The 20776-nt window shown below is 31.4% G+C and overlaps 1 protein-coding gene and 1 long non-coding RNA gene across 3 annotated transcripts in view; one reads left to right on the top strand and one right to left on the bottom strand.

The window, feature by feature from the left end:
• Nubp1 (NUBP iron-sulfur cluster assembly factor 1) overlaps window positions 1-8993 on the top strand; it is an 81158-nt gene extending 72165 nt beyond the window's left edge. The window contains exons 7-11 of one of the 2 annotated variants that reach the window (XM_085819240.1): window positions 594-748; window positions 5877-5987; window positions 8004-8106; window positions 8666-8737; window positions 8863-8993. In XM_085819240.1, coding sequence (XP_085675366.1) covers window positions 594-748; window positions 5877-5987; window positions 8004-8106; window positions 8666-8737; window positions 8863-8891 — 470 coding nt within the window. In that variant the 3' untranslated portion in view covers window positions 8892-8993. Of the gene's footprint in view, window positions 1-593; window positions 749-5876; window positions 5988-8003; window positions 8107-8665; window positions 8738-8862 lie in introns of those variants that run through there. The other variant, XR_015041777.1, reaches the window with a different exon arrangement.
• Window positions 860-10516, bottom strand: LOC146996906 (uncharacterized). The gene is made up of 3 exons (XR_015041778.1): window positions 10193-10516; window positions 1291-1467; window positions 860-1177 (listed from the first exon to the last, which is right to left on the bottom strand). It is a non-coding gene; the product is annotated as an uncharacterized LOC146996906 (long non-coding RNA).
• Window positions 10517-20776: the final 10260 nt, after the last annotated feature.

Raw genomic sequence — 20776 nt, 5'->3', positions numbered from 1 at the left:
CTTTCAAATTTCATCTGTTAAAAATATTTTTAAAATCCGGGAAAGATACCTGAAATTAACTTTTAAGTAAGTTTAATTTTTAAAAAAAATTTAGTAGAAATATTAATTTAAATATTACTCATAAAATTATATACATATGCTTTATATATATTTCTAGAAACATAATTTATCTATTTTTTATGTAATCTTTTAGCTTTTTCATATGTATAAACTGCATTAACTAAATCAGTGGGGTCGTATAAGCACCCAGCAGGACTCACGTGATACTTACAGCATTTTTAACTGGATTAAGAATTTAACCTTGCATCAACAGTCTTCAGTCAGTGAGATATGAACACAGGTTTAGTGTAATTCAAAACTTTTTCCTAGCTTTAACTTATATGCGCTAAATAACATGTTTAGAAGCTTATAACTTCTGCTTAAGCAATGATGCTTAATCCATTCCTGATTAGCTGTTGGTGAGCTTAGCAAATAAAAATTGCCTTGTCCTCAGCAGGCTCCCTGTAAGAGTAAACCTAAACAGAATATTATTTCATTACTAAAAAGTACTTTTTATGCGTATTTATCATACATTCTTTTTCTTCCATTTTTAGGACTGATAAAACAATTTTTAAAAGATGTTGACTGGGGAGAATTAGATTATTTAGTAATAGATACACCACCTGGCACATCAGATGAACATATGTCTATAGTTCAGTATCTTCAAGGCACAAATTTAGAAGGAGCTGTAATTATCACTACACCCCAGGTATGGTTATGGTATTTAATGAATGAATTCTTAGAAAAATCAATATGTAGAATTATGAGAAGTATTTTATGTTACATCAAGTGTGCCCTCATCCAGCCTTCAGAGACTGGCGAAACACACTTCGTATAACTCAAAAAATAAATAAAAGGGTGAGTTAAATGACATAAATGAAAATTAGTTATGTAATTTTTAGTAGGTATAGCTATTTATTTAAATAAACTGAACATGAATCTGTAAGGCCAAAACCATTAATAAATGATATTTTAACAAATGATGCCCACCAGTGGTCGAGTGGTAAGATCATTGAACACTGGTAATTAGTCCAGGACTCAAATCCTGAAGAATGGGCTCACTGCGTGGGAGTTTCCATATGGAATGTGAAGACAAGCCAGTTTTCTTTAAAAACTCCTCCACAAAGGCATTCCTCCCCTTAGGTAGATAGTGTAATATTAGACATATCTTGCAAATAAATATTTTTCTTGCAAACTGTATGCTTTGGCATATTTTAATTAGTCAACAAACCATAAAACTATAACACTTACCATATTGTCTCATGAATACCATATTGTCTCAGCTTCACCTTTTTTCTCAAAAAAAGCAGATGAAATTGGGTGTAGCTTATACATGTTAATAATTAGAAGTAGGTAGATACATTAAGTGCTGCTTAATGTGATCAGATGTATCCAGGGCTATTTTGATAACATTAACTGAATGACAACCTTAAACAATGAAAACAATTATCCTTCAAAACAGCAATGGAATTTAACTAATTTAATAAAAATATAACTAGAAACATACAAATAAATATTTTCACAGCATAAGAAAATGCAAAAGTTTTTTTTATGAACTGTTCATAATGTTAATGCAGGTACAGTGTAAAAGTGTGCGACACGGAATTTCACCATTGGTTGTACAGATACAGTTCCATCGCGCTAACTGTGCAGTTCTGGTGGGGAAGCAGTCAGAGTTCTTCTACCTCACCCCTACCACCAAAATTCAAGAGAATTTTCGATCTGCCATGTATTTTGAGTGTCCTCTTGCTGCATATACACTACACACTTAAAAACATTCATGCCATCTGTGGAATTCAAACCTGGCCGATCGGTACAGCAGTCAATGCCACTACCCACTATACCTTCTGGGCAACACTGTCTTTAATGCAAAAGTTCATTTATGGACTATATATAACATTTCTGGAAATTATTTGACTGATCTGTACCCTTAATCTTAATACTCGGCATTCCTCACTGGAAAACAATATGGCAATATAAAATTCCTAATCAAGGCAAAAAAGCAACCTTAGTTTGGCATATACTATTTTAGAGGATTCTGTTTTTTTAAAAATGAAATTTCTGCAAAATGTTTTTTGCTACTGGAAAAGAGGGATTTGTGTCTGATCCCCTCAAAATTGATAGAGTTATTCAAAATCTACGTTAAACTAAGGCTTCATTTTTGCATAATTAATGGTTGACTGAAATCAATATGAAGCTGTTTAATGACTTAGGTATATTCCTTTCTCATTTTTAAATTTTTATAATCTGTTTTGACTTGACTTGTTGACCTTTTAACAACTTAAAAAAATTATTATTTAATATTTTGATCACATTAACTGAATTATTGATCAAAATAAATGATTTATTTCAATGTTTTCAAATACAAACGGGCATGGCTTTGACAATTTGATAACAATATCTGAATGATAATGACTTTGACAATTTGATAACAATATCTGAACGATAGCATTAACACCAATCACATTAAGCTACATATACTGTAGAATTATGTGGAAACACAGTAGCATGTGCATAACATAGCAGTGCATATTTAACAACTGAATATAAAATACATCGTTGTAGAGTGAATGTTAGGATACTCTACAACGGATTGTTGTGACTGGATGTGTACATGAACCATGACATTATACCAAAAAGGAATAATCAGATGTTCAATGTGAGCATGGATTCTGGTAGCCTGAGAAAATGCGAGGCTTTTTGAAGTGTGGTATATCAAGTGATCTAGATCAGGCCGTGATCTAGATATCAACTTATGTCCTGCAAGTTACCAAGTGACCCATTTCATAGTTTCAAGTGACCCACTTGGAGTTTCAGGAATAAAATATAATATATAAGGATTAACATCAATATGAAATAAGCACTTAAAGAATGCATTAAAAAATTAAATAATAACTGTAACACTTTGTGTGATTACAAAGCATTAATGAATATGCATTTTTATTCTTTAAAAATAAAAATTGTAACATTTTAAGGAGAAATCAATTTAAGAATTTTAAGGAGAAATTTTAAGAAGTTTGGCAATGCTGATTCATAATTAAAAAAAAAAAAAGTCTGTGCCATTTTGTCCATATTTGGTTTAACTTATAAATGTGAGAAAATATTTTCACACATGAAATTTATTTTAAGTAAGAACAGGAGCAGCTGAATTACCAGAAATTCAGGTGCCTGAATTCATGTTAATGCAACTAACTATAAGCTAGAATTTACTAAACTAACATCACAAGTTCAGCATCAGAGAAGCCACTGACATCCAAGAGAAAAATAAAGTCAATTCAGTTATGTTTGTTTTCATAATAATTAGAATTTTAATTCTATTTTTAAAGTATTAAAATTATTTCCTCAATAAAATTTATCTTACTATTATTATTTACTCAATAAAATTTATCTTACTATTATTATTTCCCCAATAAAATTTATCTTACTATTTAAGAAGAAAGACTTCTAAAATGAAAATAACATTGACCCAAAATGTCTTCTTAATGCACATGTTTTGGTTGATTTTGACTCGCAGCTAAAAAAAAAGGGAGGGTTGCCAATGTCTGCTCTAGATGGATGCTGTGGAATATGAATATCGGCGAATGTGACATTTGTAGTGCAGGCAGCTAATTTAGTGGTATCGACAGTGATAGTGAATAAGAGGTGTTATACACAGAAACATATTCCTTATGACTAAAAATAAAAATTTTGTCTCGGTGTGTGATAAATACTATTTTTGTTTTAGCTCCTTTTACACTACCAAAATGATAAAATTATTGAAGATTACAGACAGGCTAGCTGCACCTTATTCTTGAGAACTTTTTTTTTAAATTAGTGTTAAAAATTAATGGTGTATTTTATACACATGAGAATATGGTACACATGTTATTTATTTTATACATAGCGGGCTTGCATAAGCACATATCACTATAGCAATAATCTGATTAAATTTAGCACTAATACAAAATATATTTCTCTGAAAAATTTTCAAGTTTTATAAATAAAATATCAGTTAGAAATTTTATCATTTAGATTTTTATATAAGGTAAATATAAAATTTTTTGGTCAAGTTTTTCTCAGAAAAAATATATGTCAGCCTTCATATTTATTTTCAGTATCAAGACTTTAATAGAGGAAATTCATATATATTCACTGGTAAGCTATAAAATTGTAAGAAAGGGTATAAAATTGTAACAAAAAACTTTACCATACAAAAAGAGAATATCAAATTCTTATTAAATATTTTCCTTTTTACAGAAATAAGAAATAACAGTAATTGTGCATGAAACCAAGCATTTTAAAATGAGAAAAATCTTTAAAAATTTATAATACAAAATAAATAAATAAAATGATATGAATATAAACGTAAAATAAAAGAAAATCTGAAAGGTTTCAGATTTTAAATTATGTCCAAAGGGGAAATTTTTTAACATTTTGTATGTTACCTTTATTTATTAAATATCATGTTCTTCACACTTAAACCATAAAATTCAGTTCAAGAGCAGTATCACAAAATAATTTTAAATTGAGCATATCCTTTAGAATTTCCGATACACAATCTCACGTGCTGGAGATAAAAATGTTTTTTCTGTACAACGTTGCAACTGCTCGCTTTGAAATCCTTGAGTTTGTTAATCAAATATTCGTTAAAGTTTTACAAAATATGAAATCGATAATAAGACAAGTTCCAAATTTCAAATTTGGGCTTCCGGATGCCCACATTCGCAGTAGTATTACGTCGTTCAAAATTTGATAGCTCTAGGTACAGTTATTTCATCACAATGCGAGAAACTACATACATTTCTGCAGGTGCTTCATTATTTAAATTCTTCAAATATTACACAGGGCAATAATATTTGGTGGCAACAGTTTGAAAAGTGAAATGGACATTCAGAGTGATTCAATGCAAAATTGCAAAACAAAAACAATAGTCCCTCAGGGACAAAGTCCCTTTGAACTACAAATACATGGATATTACATAAAATAATAAATAAATTTAATTATACAATGCAGTTCATACCACAAACTTGGTGTAAATAACATCATTTTTCTGTTTTTTCATGTCAGTTGATTTTTTAGAGAATCCAAGGCTGAGGAATGATTTTCCAAAAAATTTTGTATGTAAGATTTAGGATTAAATCTTAGAGGTTTCCTCTTTTAAGGAAATCTAAACAATGAACATTTAGTTAAAAACTAAACATTTAATGAAAGACTTTAAGAAAGAATTTCATCTCCTTGTCTTGATGGTAAACATTGTCATTCCCAACAATAAACTTATTGAACAACAAATGCTGAAGCATTTGTTTAAATCTAAAATATGTTTGACCTAACTTAAATGAACCAAACGAGACCTTAATTCTCAAGAACAGAAAGGCTAATGCAAGTCCGAATATGATTATGACATGCAAGACATAAGTTTATCACACAAACAAAAAGAACAAGGGGCTCTCATATTAGAGATAAATTTAACAAAGCGCCTGCATGAGCTGCTGTTGCTCGTATCATTGTATGCAATCACTAGCCAGAGGGGAAAATTTGATAACATGTAATTAATCATTTAACTATAACTATAATTTTAAACATTAAGTGATTATTCATTATTTAAAGATTCAAGAACAATTTTCTTTTTCAGAATAAACTGCCTCTTTGGTTAAAAGAAAAGAAAAAAAAAAAAAAAAAGATCAAAAAGGACTTTTTAAGAAATTCATTTCATAGATTTGAGAATAGACTCTTCATATATCTTTTGAAACATATTCAGCATATATATTTATGAAGGATTAATTTAGAAAACGCTTTTTAGAAATGTTAATTAAATAAAAGTGCATGTTGAAAATTTTTACTACTTATTTATTTTTTAGGAAACAGCTCTCTTAGATGTTCGTAAAGAAATAAATTTTTGTGAGAAAGTAAAGCTTCGTGTTCTTGGAGTAGTAGAAAATATGAGTGTTTTCGTATGCCCAAAGTGTAAGGTAATTTATTTTTATTTGTAAAGTTAGTGTGATATTTAAAATAAATAAATATATATATATATATATATAATTGATACCGCTGCTTACAAATGTATCTTATTAATTAGAAAACTCTTCAGACTAGAAGAATTTAACTGAGAGTAATTTTACCATTAAAACAGAATGAACATAATAAATATACACATATATCTTCCTTGGTAATAGGAAATACATCATGATGATAGAAAACACAATTCTAATTCTCCACTTTTCATATTTGTTTTATCAGAATTTTTGCACATATCTTATTAAATCTTTCCTTACCAATTTTGAAGAACTAAAACTCAACTTCTTAGATTAATTTTATACTCCTTCCTACATTTGCAAAAATTAATTTTGCTTTTTGACTGCGTATAATAATGGGGGAGGGGAATATATGCATATTTTTTAAAAGAATGCATGTATGTAATACTGATAACATTTATATTTTCCAATCAAAAAAAATTATTTTGCATATTTCACAATAAAGTCTTTTGATAGTATTTTCTAAAATTGTTGATAACTTTGCCATATCTACTTTTGAATTCTAGAATCCTTCAAAGAATTTGAAGTGTGTTTCATGATTTGGTGGTTATTGACACACCAGTATTCTTTGCATTGGAGTAGATACTATTTTCAACTTCATCCTGTTATTCTTCCTCTCATTCTTTAATTATATCTACAATATGTTTTCAGTTTTTTTAGCACACTGTTGTCAAATTTTCATTTATAGCAATATACTCCAAAAATGAATCATTACAAGTTTCTTCAACTTGTATGCATTCAGCATACATAACACATCTTCTTGAAGACATCCATATTTTTTAAAAATATTTTGTTATTATTTATTTATTGATAGGCTGCCACTGCTTGACTTTTGTATCCTGCTGAAAATTAATTTTGAATAATAAGGTATTCTCTGGAAAAGGTCTGTACAATTGTATCAGTATTATAAACTGGATATAGAGTGTAACTCAAAAGTTTGAGCAAGATGATTTTTGTCCAAAAATCTCAATTGTTTATTGATCTGTGTTTTTCTTTCTCTATACAACTACATAGGATTATGTTGTAATTCTCTTTCCATCTTTTCAACCATTCATTAGTTGGAATAAAATTTTCCTTCATCATTTTGGCAAGTTCCTTGGCTTTTCCTATGAAGACTGTCCTAGTTATTGGTGCATTTTTCAGCCTCACAATTTCAAAATACTTCCAGAAAACAGTTTCATACTCCATACAATTTCTCTCTCGCACACATTTTTTTTAAACACATTTCTATGCTTTACATGGAGTACATCATGTTCTTACTCCTGCAACTGATTCTAGGAAACTTATACAACTTCACCTCTTGAACTTCACATTCAAATCCCCTTGTTAAGACAGGAAACATCAAATGACACTTTTTTTGAGATTTTATTATTATAACTATGAACAGGTACTTTATAAGGGATATCCCAACGGGGATATAAGTGGTATCTTCTTAATGATTCTAAGCTTATTTGATTCTGCACTTGGAAATCTGACTGAAATAAGTAACTAATTATATTAACTAGTGATTTTATTATGTGGCAGGTACTGTAATTTCAATTTAAATGTTAACATGTTCCCTGCCAGACCGTTTTTCATTTTTTGAAGACTTCCCGTTCAGGCCGCGTGGGGCGTGCGCTTTACATTTGTATTATTTTGTTTTTGGCGATCAAAAAAAAGTTGTCCATGCCCCACGATTAAATGAGAGCATAGCAGTAGTATTAAGATGCCCATAATTGACTGCATAATGAATTTTTAAAAAATTCTTCATTTTACAATGATAATACCAAATGGCTTGAACGGAAAGTTTAGCATGGGGCGCATACGCCCCACGCGGCAGGGAAGGTGTTAAATCATTTGCAGACATAGAAACGTGTTTTCAATTTTTTTTTTTCTATTCGTCTACAGCTGTATTCCCCCCTTGATCAATTTCATTCTTTTTAGGCTCTTATTCTTTTTACCTTTAATTATTAGGTATCAACTGAAATTTTTCCTCCAACAACTGGTGGAGCTCAGAGAATGGCAGAAGAAATGAATGTTCCTTTCCTGGGAAAAATTCCATTGAATTCTCAAATAGGTATTATATTAATGCAAATATTGAGATAGTTTTTTAACTTATTTTTCATTTTTAGTTCATAAATAATGGAAAAATTAAATTTTATGCATCATGCATTAAATGTGCATATTTCTTTTAAATTTATAAACTATTATATGTTGTACACAATTTTTATTATTTATTATGTTTATATCAAGTTTTTAAGGAAAGAGTCAATTTCAGAAACAGAAAGTCACAATAATTAGGAAATAAAATTATTAAGAAATAATAATGGGGGTGCATTTAATAAACATATGCGCAATAGCAGAATAAGTATTGGCCAAAAATTAAATGAAATAAGGCATGTTATTATAAAGTTAAGAGTTTTCCCATAGCATATTCTAATAATATAGTTGTTCCAATAAAATTTCTGAAACTTATAATATTTCTGATGTTTTAATAACCTATCTGAAGTACAAGATTTATTGTGTTTTTTATAAGTTTAAAACATTTTTAATAATTCAACAGCTGTTAATATTACAGATTATTCCTTCCTATTTTAATTCAGAAACATTCATAAAAATATTGTTTTATTTTACAGGGAAATTTTGTGATGAAGGACAAATAGATAGAAATTTTCCTTCTAGAGAAAGCTTTGAAACTATTACTGAAAGTAAGCAAATGATTAAATAATATTTGGTAGATAATTTTTTTAATTATAAAATATTTAAGAACATATATAAATATTAATTTCTATAATTTATGACAATAAGAGTAAATATATATTTTTTTTTCCAGGCATATTACAAAGAATGGAAAAAACATAATACTGGAAATAAAATGTATACTCAGAATACTATTTTCAGGTATTTTAATCTGCAGTTTAGAAGATAATTCTGTGAATAATATAAATAAATAACTGAATCTAGTCCTTGCATTTAGATTCCTTAAAGCACCTAAAATAGTTTAAACTAAAGAGTTATGAAACACTTACTAGTATAAAATTAATTCCAAGAAATTCAAGTTACAGCGTATATAAATCCTTTCTATAAAACACATTTTTCAGAACAGCAGTGCCAGATGCTATGATATTATTCCATCATATATTAACACCATGTGGAGACTTAACCCTTTGCGGCGCATTATATGTTAACGTCGGAATTTCAACAAAAAAAGTTGTATGCAATCTATTTAGTCCTAAAGGAGTATATAGGTAAAATTTTGTAAAAATTGCACTTACAGTTTTAATTCTGTGGGTGTTCCATGAGGTGGAACACTGTGCTGCCAGAGCTTTTAAAAGTGTGACTAAGCGAGCATTGCAGTGAAGCACGAAAATGAGTAGAAGCATTTGCATAGGAATGAAAAAACTCTGTATTATGGCTGTATATATGGTTTCCTGGATATACACAATATTCTTGAATATATACGGATAAATGAGATAAATATCTATATACACAAGTCCTATATACAAAAATATTTACAAATTTTCCTATTTCTTAGCTTTGTGAAATTTTTCAAAGCAAGTCACACCTTTTGATGGAAGCACAAACCAACTTTGCAGGTTTTGCACATAAAACTTGTTTTGTGCGGCTTTTGCTTCGTGCTACAATGTGCACATCGTCTACGCATAACCTTTCACCAGTATGTGTTCAACACTACTGTAGCGTTTTCCCCCAGAAACCTTTACTTTATGCCTGGGAGTATCTTCAGGTCTTGAAGGAAGTGTCGCCTCTTCAAAGTTATCTCTGATGCTTTCATGGCACAGAGGGAACACAGCAAATTTAAACGGAAATCTTTGGGCTGTAATCTGAGGGTAATTCATGAAACACTTTTAGCGCTTCGGAAAGAGTTAGACCTCTCTGCGCCATTTATGGAAAATTAATAATAAGAAAAATTAACTACGATTAATATTAACAATAAAGAAAAATAAGCCTATAATATATACATACACACAAAATATCTACACAATTATTGAAAATAAACGGAAATGAGACTAAAAAGTGACAGCAAAAAATTCATGCAGGACTAAGTAAAAATGAGTCAAGCTACTAATAAAAATTCCTGCCTAAAAACGACTCCCAAAAAATTCGAGATGCCAATATTAAGGCTTCCATAACACAAAACATACCTCATCCCTCAATACTGCTTTGTTTGAATTCATTCCCCTCGCCCCCCAAAAAACAACGGAAACAGAAAATGTAAACAACAGATGTTCTCTCCTAAGCACAGATGTTCTGATTCGTAACAGCATGAGATCGCTAAAAGCGCAGTGTTCCCGCTAATGGAACACACGGTTTTATTCAATGATTCTGTGTAGGGTTTTTGTATGAAAGATTTAAAAAAATATAGAAAAAATAATTTGGAGTACAGCCAGCAAAATTATTCCTAATTCTTTTTCCAAATAAAATTTTTTATATTATTAAAAAAAAAGAGAAAATTACTTGAAAAAAAGTGGATTTTAATAACACATAATAAATGAAAATTCTGTGTCTCCTTGTGATATACTGCTATCTACTGTTTAAAAAGAAAAGTTCAAAGTATATTATAAAGGCATTTTTATCTACGAGGGCTATCCAGAAAGTAGATTACGTTTTGGAATAAAAAATTAACAAAGTATAGGAAACAAATTTTATTATATACAGATGAAAGCCACACTCAAATACTACTTTTCTACATAGTCACCATACAAATTAAGGCATTTATCGTAGCGATGTACGAGCTTGGAAATTCCTTCGTCGAAAAATTCGGCCGCCTGCGCCTTCAACCACTTCGTTACCTCTTCTTCTTTTCGCTGATGATTTCGTGCAACAAACTTCGCGAAATTTGTGGAAAACTCAAAGAAAGTTCCGTTATTGTGAAATTTCGATTTTCACGGACTTTAGCATCGACTTTTTCGAGAAGTTCGGCGGTCACTATGCTGGGTCTCCCACTTCGATCTTCGTCGTGAACATTGGTTCGGCCATTTTGAAATCTTATGACCCACTGACGCACTCCACCTTCAGTGATAATGTTGTCCCCATACACTTCACGAAGCTGCCGATAGATTTCTATCGGTTTACAGTTTTTTGCAGTCAGAAACCTTATTACTGAGCGCACCTCGCAGCTCGCGGGATTTTCAATTAACGCAGACATTTCAAACCGTCACAGTATCTGAACGGAGCACAGCACGAACCTCTCACTAGCACGGCTAGATGCAGACTGAGCTGCGCAACGCTCTGACCCCAAGATGGCCGCGCTAGCCCCGCCCCTAGCGGACACAGACGGAAACGTAATCTACTTCCTGGATGGCCCTCGTATTTACGGTTGAATTTAAAGGTTTCAGAAGAGATTCAATTTGGGTGTTCCATGTAGTGGAACACTGAGCCACAAATGGTTAATAAAAGCCTTAATTTTTCAAATTGCAGATATAACCACATCACTTTTACATGAGGTTTGCAACACATATTTCTTGCAAGTAGGTAGCAGCCTCTTCTCTGCCAAGATAAGAAATTTGTATAGTGAAAACCTTAACACATTTTCACTTGTTTCAATTGTTTTCCAATTTTTCTAAAATACACTGCTGGCCACCCAAATTGCAACACCAAGAAAAACAAGAGATATCACAACAAAATTTATTTAGTAGATAACATGTTGACCAAGACAATGATTAAATTTATAGACTTCTGTGAAGTGTGGTTACTTTCAGAATCAGTAGCCAGAGTAGCTGCCATTGTTGGAGATCACCACTGCCACATGCCTCGGCATTGATTCAAAGAGACTTTGGATGTGTTCGTATTCTTGGGGTACAGCAGGCCAAACAGCTTCCACACGTTGCCAAAGTTGATCTGGTGTGGCAGCTTGAGTTGAAATCTGGGTCAGTCGTTTAGCAACTATGGGCCACATGTTTTCTATTGGCGAAAGATCCAGAGAGCGTGGCAGCCAGGGAAGCAATTCAATCTGGTGATTGACGAAGATCTTTTGGATAATGCTTGCCATGTGTGGTCGTGCATTATCCTGTTGAAATATGGCTGTGGGCAAGCCCTGAAGGTAAGGAAGTACAACTGGCTCCAACACCTCGGAGATGTAGCGCTGGCTGTTTAAAGTACCAGCAATACGTACTAGAGGAGTGCGAGAATGATATCCAATACTCGCTCATACCATAATACCCAGTGCAGGACCAGTGTGGTGGTGCATAACGCAGCTATTCAGCATTCTCTCTCCATGGTATCTCCAGACTCGAATCCAAGCATCCTGGTGTTGCAGACAGAAGCGTGACTCGTCAGTAAAAGCAATTTCATTCCATTCTGCTATCCACATCCTTCTTTCAGTTGGCAGTGGTGATAAAGGCAAAGCATATTTTGCTTCCCTTAAATAAAGCTAAGACAAATCTAAATAAAATTCATGTTTTATTCCGTAAATTAAAATAAAATAAGCTAACACTGTAGCCTTTAAATTTAAAATCATTTGATTGAAAGCAAACTTGCATTATGCTTACTCATAATATCACAAGAGAACAAGACATTCGCTGATACCGGCGTACATATATATAATACTCGGCCAATCAGCATGGACCTTATAAGAAACAGACTAACCCAAACGGGTTTTCTCCCTCGTCTGAGACGTTGTCGGCTGTCACCTTGATCACATCCGGAGGAGTAGGGACGGCTTGCAGAAATTTAACATTGGTTGCCTATTGCAGCATGTGTAATTGTCAAGAAAAAGCTGGTTGTAGCGCCTCATTTCACAAATTAGAATTTCTACATATTTTTATTTTTGAAATTGAGATTGATTTTTAAAAATTTAGCATATTTATCGAGCATAATTAACATTCCAAATAATTATAAAGCTATTGCATGCTTTCAGGACTGGATTTTTTTTAGCTTTTCCTATGCTGTAAGGAAATTTGTAACTACTTCTTTTAGAAAATAATATTTTAAATCTGAACTAATAGAAAATTTCAAACAAGCAATTTTCTCTTGCAATTTTTATGCTTTTTATTGGTGTAAATAAGTAAAAAATACTAAAATATTTAAAAACGAATTTTTGAAAGTTTTGTTTAAACTTCTAAATTGTGCTGCTTTTTTTAAATTATAGATGAGTATTATAGCACAATTTCTATAAAGGAATTTTATTTCGTAATACATCATAGTGATAAACACTTTTGACTCCTTAAAAATTTTTATACATTTAATTTTGATATTAAAATTGTATTTAACCGTAATAATTAGTTTTGCTTCTATTTTATAGTGATTATTTTTAAAATTTATTTTTAGTTCTGCATAAGATTTTTTTTTTATCTACTATTAATTTAATTTATTAGCTCAAAGGGACGGTAGCCTAGAAAGGCTGATAGTTTCAAAGCGGCATTTTGCGCTGTTTTACTATAAATGTCCGTGTTTCCTTGAAAATTGTTGTTACCAAATATTATCGCCCTGTATTATATGTAAAGAAATTAAATAATGAAAAATCTGCATGAATACATGTATGTTTCTCGCACTGTGACAAAAACGACAGCATCTAGAGCCATCAAATTTTGAATAATGTAATCCTCCACTCGAACATAGGCATCTGGACGGCCGAATTTCGAATTTGTTTTAATCTATTTCATATTTTGTAAAACTTTAACGAATTTTTGATTAACAAACTCAACGAGTTCAGAGCGAGCACTGTACGGAAAATAACAGTTTTATCTCCAGTGCGGAAATTCTAAAGATATGCTGTTTTCAAATGTATGTGGTTTACAGGCGAAGAACATGATATTCAATAAATATAGGTAACACACAAAACTTTAAAAAAAAGAGTGCTTCTATATTTTGTTTTATCTTTTTTTTTTCCTTCATTACGCTCGGGAAAATTTTATGCTCCGAATTTTATGAATTATTAAAATAACTAATCCACTTAAATGTTAATAATTTAATGATCATATAATCAAACAAATATGATCTTTTTGCAATGTTATTATAGTTTGGAAAATCACTGCCTGAAAGTGTTCATGAAAAAAAATTATGAGATCTTGTTTAATTTTACCTTATTTTTTTCAAAGCATCGCGTACTATCAATCTTATTTAATTTTACTTTATTTTTACGCAAAATTAAGTTCATAAATTTTGTGCTTAGAGTTTTTACCGTTTTACCAAAGTAAAGATGTTTGTACAAGAATTACGCGTGAAAAAAATGCGGGAAATGCGGTAAAAAGTGCTTTAATGATATATTAAATCCTATTTGGAAAAAACTGTGGCTTTCATAATCTCATCACTATACAACGTATAACATGTAATAATTAAAAAGAGTTATGTGATACAAAGGGATACAAAGGCCATAGGTTTCAGTGTTAAAGTAAACCAGATCGTCCCTACTCTTTCTTGCTGACATATCGGTGACGCGCGCCCCGCCCACTGGGTTAGTCTGTCTCTTATAAGGTCCATGCCAATCAGCGGCAACCATGTTGGCTTACCGCCGATTGACCTCCGATCAAAATTTGCATGAGGAAAACTTAAAGCCAACAATCGGCCCTCTTTGTCTCATGCAAAAACAAAAACAAAACTTACACAGAATTATATTTTATGTCTATATGCTTAGTTCGGCGATTTTCTATTGGCGATCTGGAAAAATCAATGGCAGACTTGTTATGACAAAACAGGTTATATTCTCTTAAATTAAACTTTAAAATTTCATCTTGTAAGACATTTTTAGTCCACATTAATTCCTTCGCTGCTTCAGATAAGGCGATATATTCCGCTTCCATGGTTGATAAACTTACACATTTTTACTAATTCAGAAGTCAAACAACAAAAATCAGCGTTATATTTACAAAATTTTTCACAGTAATGGTTTTACCGAACCACCATCCTCAGCTGCAAAACCGCAAATGAACAAGATAGGAAATAATGATTAGATAAGATAAGATCGTTTGCTCAACATTGTTGGTCCGAAAATCACACTTTCAATTTTTCTGCTGCCAAAATTATTCAAAAAACATCTTCCATTGGAGAACTAGATTTTCTAGAGGCATTTCACATTCATAAAAATCTTTCTGTTCTAGTTAACGATCCTAATTCCAATCCAACTTTGCCTTCGGCCTTTAAAGAAATTATGTTTTAGTCCTGGTTTCACCACCAGATGGCGTCACTTGCTCATTCTTGTCCAGGCTTAAAAAAAAACGCAAAATTTGTAAATATAACGCTGATTTTTGTTGTTTGACTTCTGAATTAGTATTTATTCGGCGTGTTATTGTGTCTTAATTACACATTTTTGTTTAACAGTTTTTCAGATGACCGGTACTTCATCTAAATATAATATAAATCCTCCCATGGACACGTGGTCATCTCTATTACTTGCATAATCAGCATCTGAATAACAATATAAATTTAGATGTTTAATCTTCGATAAGTTTAACTTATATAATTTAGTACTAGTGAGATAACCAAGCAATTTCAGCAATGCTTCCTAATGCCTAATTCCAGGATTCTTCTGAAATTGTGATAAGATATTCACTGCATATGTAATATCAGGCCTTGTCCTGTTAGCTACAAAAACTAAACATCCTAACAGATTTCTAAAGGGTAATATATGCATTTCTGCAATTTCTGTACTTGTAGATGGACAATCTAATTTTGTAAGAATAGTGCCTTTAGCTATGGGAAGTGAAGTTATTGGTATCTGGAAATGTTTAAATTTTTCAAAAATTTCTTCGATATATTTTTGCTGATGTATAAAAACCCCATTCTCATTCTCTAAGAATTCAATTCCAAGTAACGTTTTAGTTTTGCCTAATACTTTAAGATAAAAAAATTTACTCAGCTGTGAAATTACTTTTATACTATATTGATCTTTACTAAAAATCACAATATCATCTACATATAACAAGAGAATTACATTTGAACTCTTATAAACACAATTACACCATTGTATTTTCTTAAAATGTAGATTTTCTAAAGTACTTTTAAATTCACAAAACCATTCACAGCCGCTTTGATGTAGACTGTAAATGGCCTTGTGTAATAAACACACTTTATTTTCCTCTTCGATAAATCCCTCTGGTTGGGTCATACATATTTTCTCATTTAGGTTTGCATATAAATATGTGTTCTTTACATCTAATTGACAATTAGTCCATCCATATAAACATACCAGGATAGTGAAAAATATTCTTATGATTGAAAAATTTACTACAGGACTGTAAACGTCGTCAAAATCTTCTCCTCTTTTCTGCCTGAATCCCTGTGCTACTAAACGTGCTTTGTATCTAACCACTTGATTCTTTTCCTTTCTTTTTAGCATATTGACCCATTTGTTTCCTATCATAGTTTTATTTTCTGGCTTTTCGACTAATTCCCAAACCTTTCTTTTCTTCATTGTTTCAATTTCTTCTTTCATTGCCTTATCCCATTCTTCGGCATTTACTGATTTTCGTTCTTTAAAATTTTGAGGGATAACAATTTCTTACGGAATTTGCCTCTTCAGACATGGAGCTAGTCTCCTGTTCTACAAAATTAACTTTGCCCGAGTATTAGTTTTTTCCACTAAAATCGAACTTATCTTTTTCAAATTTAATATTTCTTGCCCCACAAAACTTTTCAATATCATTATAGGATCTAAAACGGGTGTCTGTTCCCTCTACATAATAATATATGTCTGTACGTGTTCCATCTGGCCTTTTAACTGCTTTTCTTTGCCAGTTTAAGTCTGATACTTCTTTCGGAGTAGATTTGCCATCTGACAACTTTATTTCTTCTCTAGAAATTTCCTGTTCTTCATCTGATTCTGCTAATAGCTCAGATTCCTCTAGTCTTTTAAATTTAGGTTTTGATTTCTGTTCCAGGATGCCATTTGCTGCATACAGTTTTTCATCGAACTTCACATTACAGGTTTCTATTAATCTGCGTTCTTCTGGCAGCCATATCCTATAAACCCTAGTTTCCTTCGCATATCCTACCATGATTCCTTCTTTGCACCTCATTTGTAATTTATTTCTAATCTGTTTTGGCATGCCAACATAGGCTTTACAACCAAATATTTTAAAATAAACAACACTGGGTTTTCTATTTAGGAACATTTCATAAGGGGTTCAGTTGCTTTTATGACATACTCTGTTCCACGTATGTACAAAACAGCCAAGAGCTTCTGCCCACCATTTTTTTCCCATTTTACCATCACTAAGCATAGCTTTAACTGTGTCTAATGCTGTTCGGTTAAAACGTTCACACACACCGTTCTCTTCTGGGATGTACGCGTTTGTGACATTAATTCCATTTTCGGCTAAGTACCCTTCAAATTGCCTGTTCCAGAATTCCCCACCGTTATTGGTGCGTATACTTATTTATTTTCTATTCGTCAGTCTTTCCATTTGCCTATGATAATTCTTAAAGTTGTAGCACGATTCATTTTTATTTTTCATACAATACACTGTTACTAATCTACTATAGTCATTCACAATAGCAAGGAAATATTTACTCCCTTAGATGGAACTGGTAGTGGGCTACAAACGTCTAAATAAACCAACTGCAATGGTTTATCCGATCTTTTCGAAACAGTTTTATTTAAATTATTCTACTAGATTTAGCAATAATACTACAGTTCACACCTCTCCATTGGTTTTAGAATTTCTGGTAACCCTTTCACGCTTTGATTCTTACTAGTTTTCTTAATATAATCAAAATTTACATGGCTAAATCTCCGATGCCATAGCATTGCATCGTCTACTTTATTTAACCTTCCAATTTCTGTATCGTAACCAACCTCTTTTTTATCGCTTGCATATCTAAATGGTTTTACGTGATAAAGTCCGCCATATCTTTTAGCGTAGCATAATCTATCCCAATTATTAAAGTATATCCACATCTTCCCTTTTGAAATCACAAAATGAGCACCTGGCTTTTCTAACCTTGCTCCTGATAGTAAATTTCTCCTTAGATTTGGATTATATAAGACATTATCTAACTCAATCCAATTTATTCGATTGCCTACTTTTACTGCAAATTTGACGGTACCCTTTCCTAGTACTTTACTTTCACAATTTCCTACAGCTAAAGACATACATATATCGTTTATTTCTTCAAAATTTGTCATTAAATTTCTATTATTACAGAAACTAGTTGTAGCTGCAGTATCTACGACCCAATTAAATTTATCTGCGTTACGTCCTTTATCTGTAGTTGTTACATAATGTTCTACTAACATTAATTCTTTATCTCTAAACTGTCCATTTTTATCGTCTATTTTAAACTTTGATTTTTACTTACATTTTCTTTACATCGAGTAATTAAGTGCCCAAATTTATGACATCTGAAACAGGGTCCTATTCTCATATTCCCCATTTTTTTCTTAGATTTAGTTTTATTTTCAACTTTATCTTTCCTTGCATTTGAACCAATAGTATTAAACACGCTTACCTTGCTGTCTTCTAAATCGGCATTTACCTGGCGAAGTCGGCTTTCTTCCCTTATTAGTTCTTCAGCAATTCTTTCCAGCGTAAAATCTTCGTCCTTCCACCTATAGATCAACTGTACAATGGCGGAGTATTCCTGGGGTAATCTCCGTATTGCCTGGAATCCTTTAAAAAGATCTGCCAAGTTGTAACCAGCTTCAGCCAACTTCTTTGCAGTCATTCTTATCCTCGCAATGAATAATCCTATTTCTTCATTTGGTGTATATCTAATACTAAAAAATTCATACAGTAATTGAATTATCTTTGCTCTTGTTTTGAGTTCGAATTGCTTCTGTAGAACTTCCCATGCTTCTTTACCACTTGAACATTCTTGTATCAGCGGCCTGAACTCAGTTTTAATTCCATAATATAATGTAGTGAAGGCTCTGTTCTCTCTCAGTGTGAACTCCTGCTTTTCACGCCTTGTTGCACTTTTATCTCATTCTTCTTCTTTGTCCTCTATGAATCTCCAACAATTTCTATCCAGTAAAATCATTTTCATATCGACTTTCCATCGATCCCACTTGTCATGGTTTAACAGCTCAAAACCTTCAGGTAGTAATGACATCTTCAATTAAGTGTGAGCACGACTTGAACAAACTTCTAAGACAGGTCAGCTAAATTATTACATTATATTTCTGTCAACAATTAAAATTCCTTTTGTGTAGCTTTCAATGGATACTTCTTTACTCTGCATACTGCTTTTTCATCTTTACATTAAAATATGTTTTATTTCATCTACAACATTTTTTAGTTTTTCAAAATGAACAAATAATCAAACACACAAATTCCATTATGTCAAGATAAAGCTGTTTTTTTATAACTGAAGGAAATAAATGAATGACATCCTTTTTTATAGCTTCACAATTATCGTTATATCAAAAAGCTCTCTGCATAACTATGTGCAGTGTAAATATATTTAACATTTTGGAGCAAAAATAATAATTTGAAATTCATATACCATTAATTTCAAAATAGTGTTTTAGATTTTTACCTGAAAAAGATTCAAATTTGAGTCTCTGTAGAAAGATGCCCTATACTGTTTTATAAAGTTATTTTTTACAGAAGAAGGATTTTTGCAGATAAATGATAATTAAATTTTTCAGCACTTTTTTCCCCTTTTCGTGTGTAATTTATGTCAGAATATATCTCTTGAACACATCTGGAAGAACTAATGCTTATATATCTCATGCAGTTAAAAATAATACAGAAATATATATAGTATATATAGTAATTTTTAGTACATATATCAGAAGATATTCTTTATGCAAAGCATGTAAATTTATAGAGAGAAGAAAGTAATCCATTCATCCCACTGTGTAAATCCAATTACTGTTATTATTCTGGATGAGCATATCTTGCAATATAAATAATACCTACCATTATTATTCTGATGTATTGTCACTATAATCAATATATCCAACAATACACCAAAAAAGAAAAATGAATTTTTAGGAGATGCAAAACGATAAGTTTTTATGAGTTTTCATCAGATTGTAGCCCTCTCTCTCTCTCTCTCTATATATATATATATATATATACTTTTTCCCCACTTGCCTGCCCAAATACTTTGCAGGATACTAGGTACCTTTATTTTCTATTGAATAATGCCTTAAAATTAAAATGGACTTTTTTTTTGACACAGAACATAATGTAATAACAATGATGATTCTATATTATTATAAAATAAGAATGTCTGTCTATCAAGTGTATTATGCAGTACAAAAATTAAAGGTTCACTGAGTATGAAATGTTTTCCAAATCTGATTCAAATGTTTTAGAATTTTTTGCATGCATACTGGCTTAACATGCAAGATTTCAATACCTGCAGCACTGGAGAAATCAAAATTTAAAATTTCAAAAGAAATTTATGGACTTTTCCAATGCATTACAATCCAATGTACAGAGAAATACTATACTTAAACTTCATTTTATTGTTTAAAGATTATTATGATTTCTTGAGCTGCAGTAGGAATTTCTTTTCTTCACTTACTGTATCACCTAATTTGGTGAGTAATTTTTTATTGATATTTTTAATACTTCTACAGATTTTCCAAATACATAAGATGTCTTCTCGATATACATGGGTTATTTTTTTAATTAGGTCCATTTGTGAATGAGAGTTAGAAAGATGCATATCTCTGCAATATGTATGCATGTCTGCTCCCAACATGCTTTGTGCACATTTTAGATGCTATTTTCAGCCTTATTGTCTGTCTGCTAAGCTGTAGAAATTTATTATGAATAAGAAAATAGAGTTGCTTCCCGATTGGGAGATACAATCTGTAATTCGATTTGTGAGCATAA

Source organism: Stegodyphus dumicola, chromosome 6 (genome assembly GCF_044657685.1).
Source record: "Stegodyphus dumicola isolate Sdum_Otavi_A_Nest chromosome 6, ASM4465768v1".
NCBI classification, from domain to species: domain Eukaryota; kingdom Metazoa; phylum Arthropoda; class Arachnida; order Araneae; family Eresidae; genus Stegodyphus; species Stegodyphus dumicola.
The sequence above is the reverse complement of the archived record's forward strand: the minus strand, read 5'-3'. Positions and strand labels throughout refer to the sequence as shown.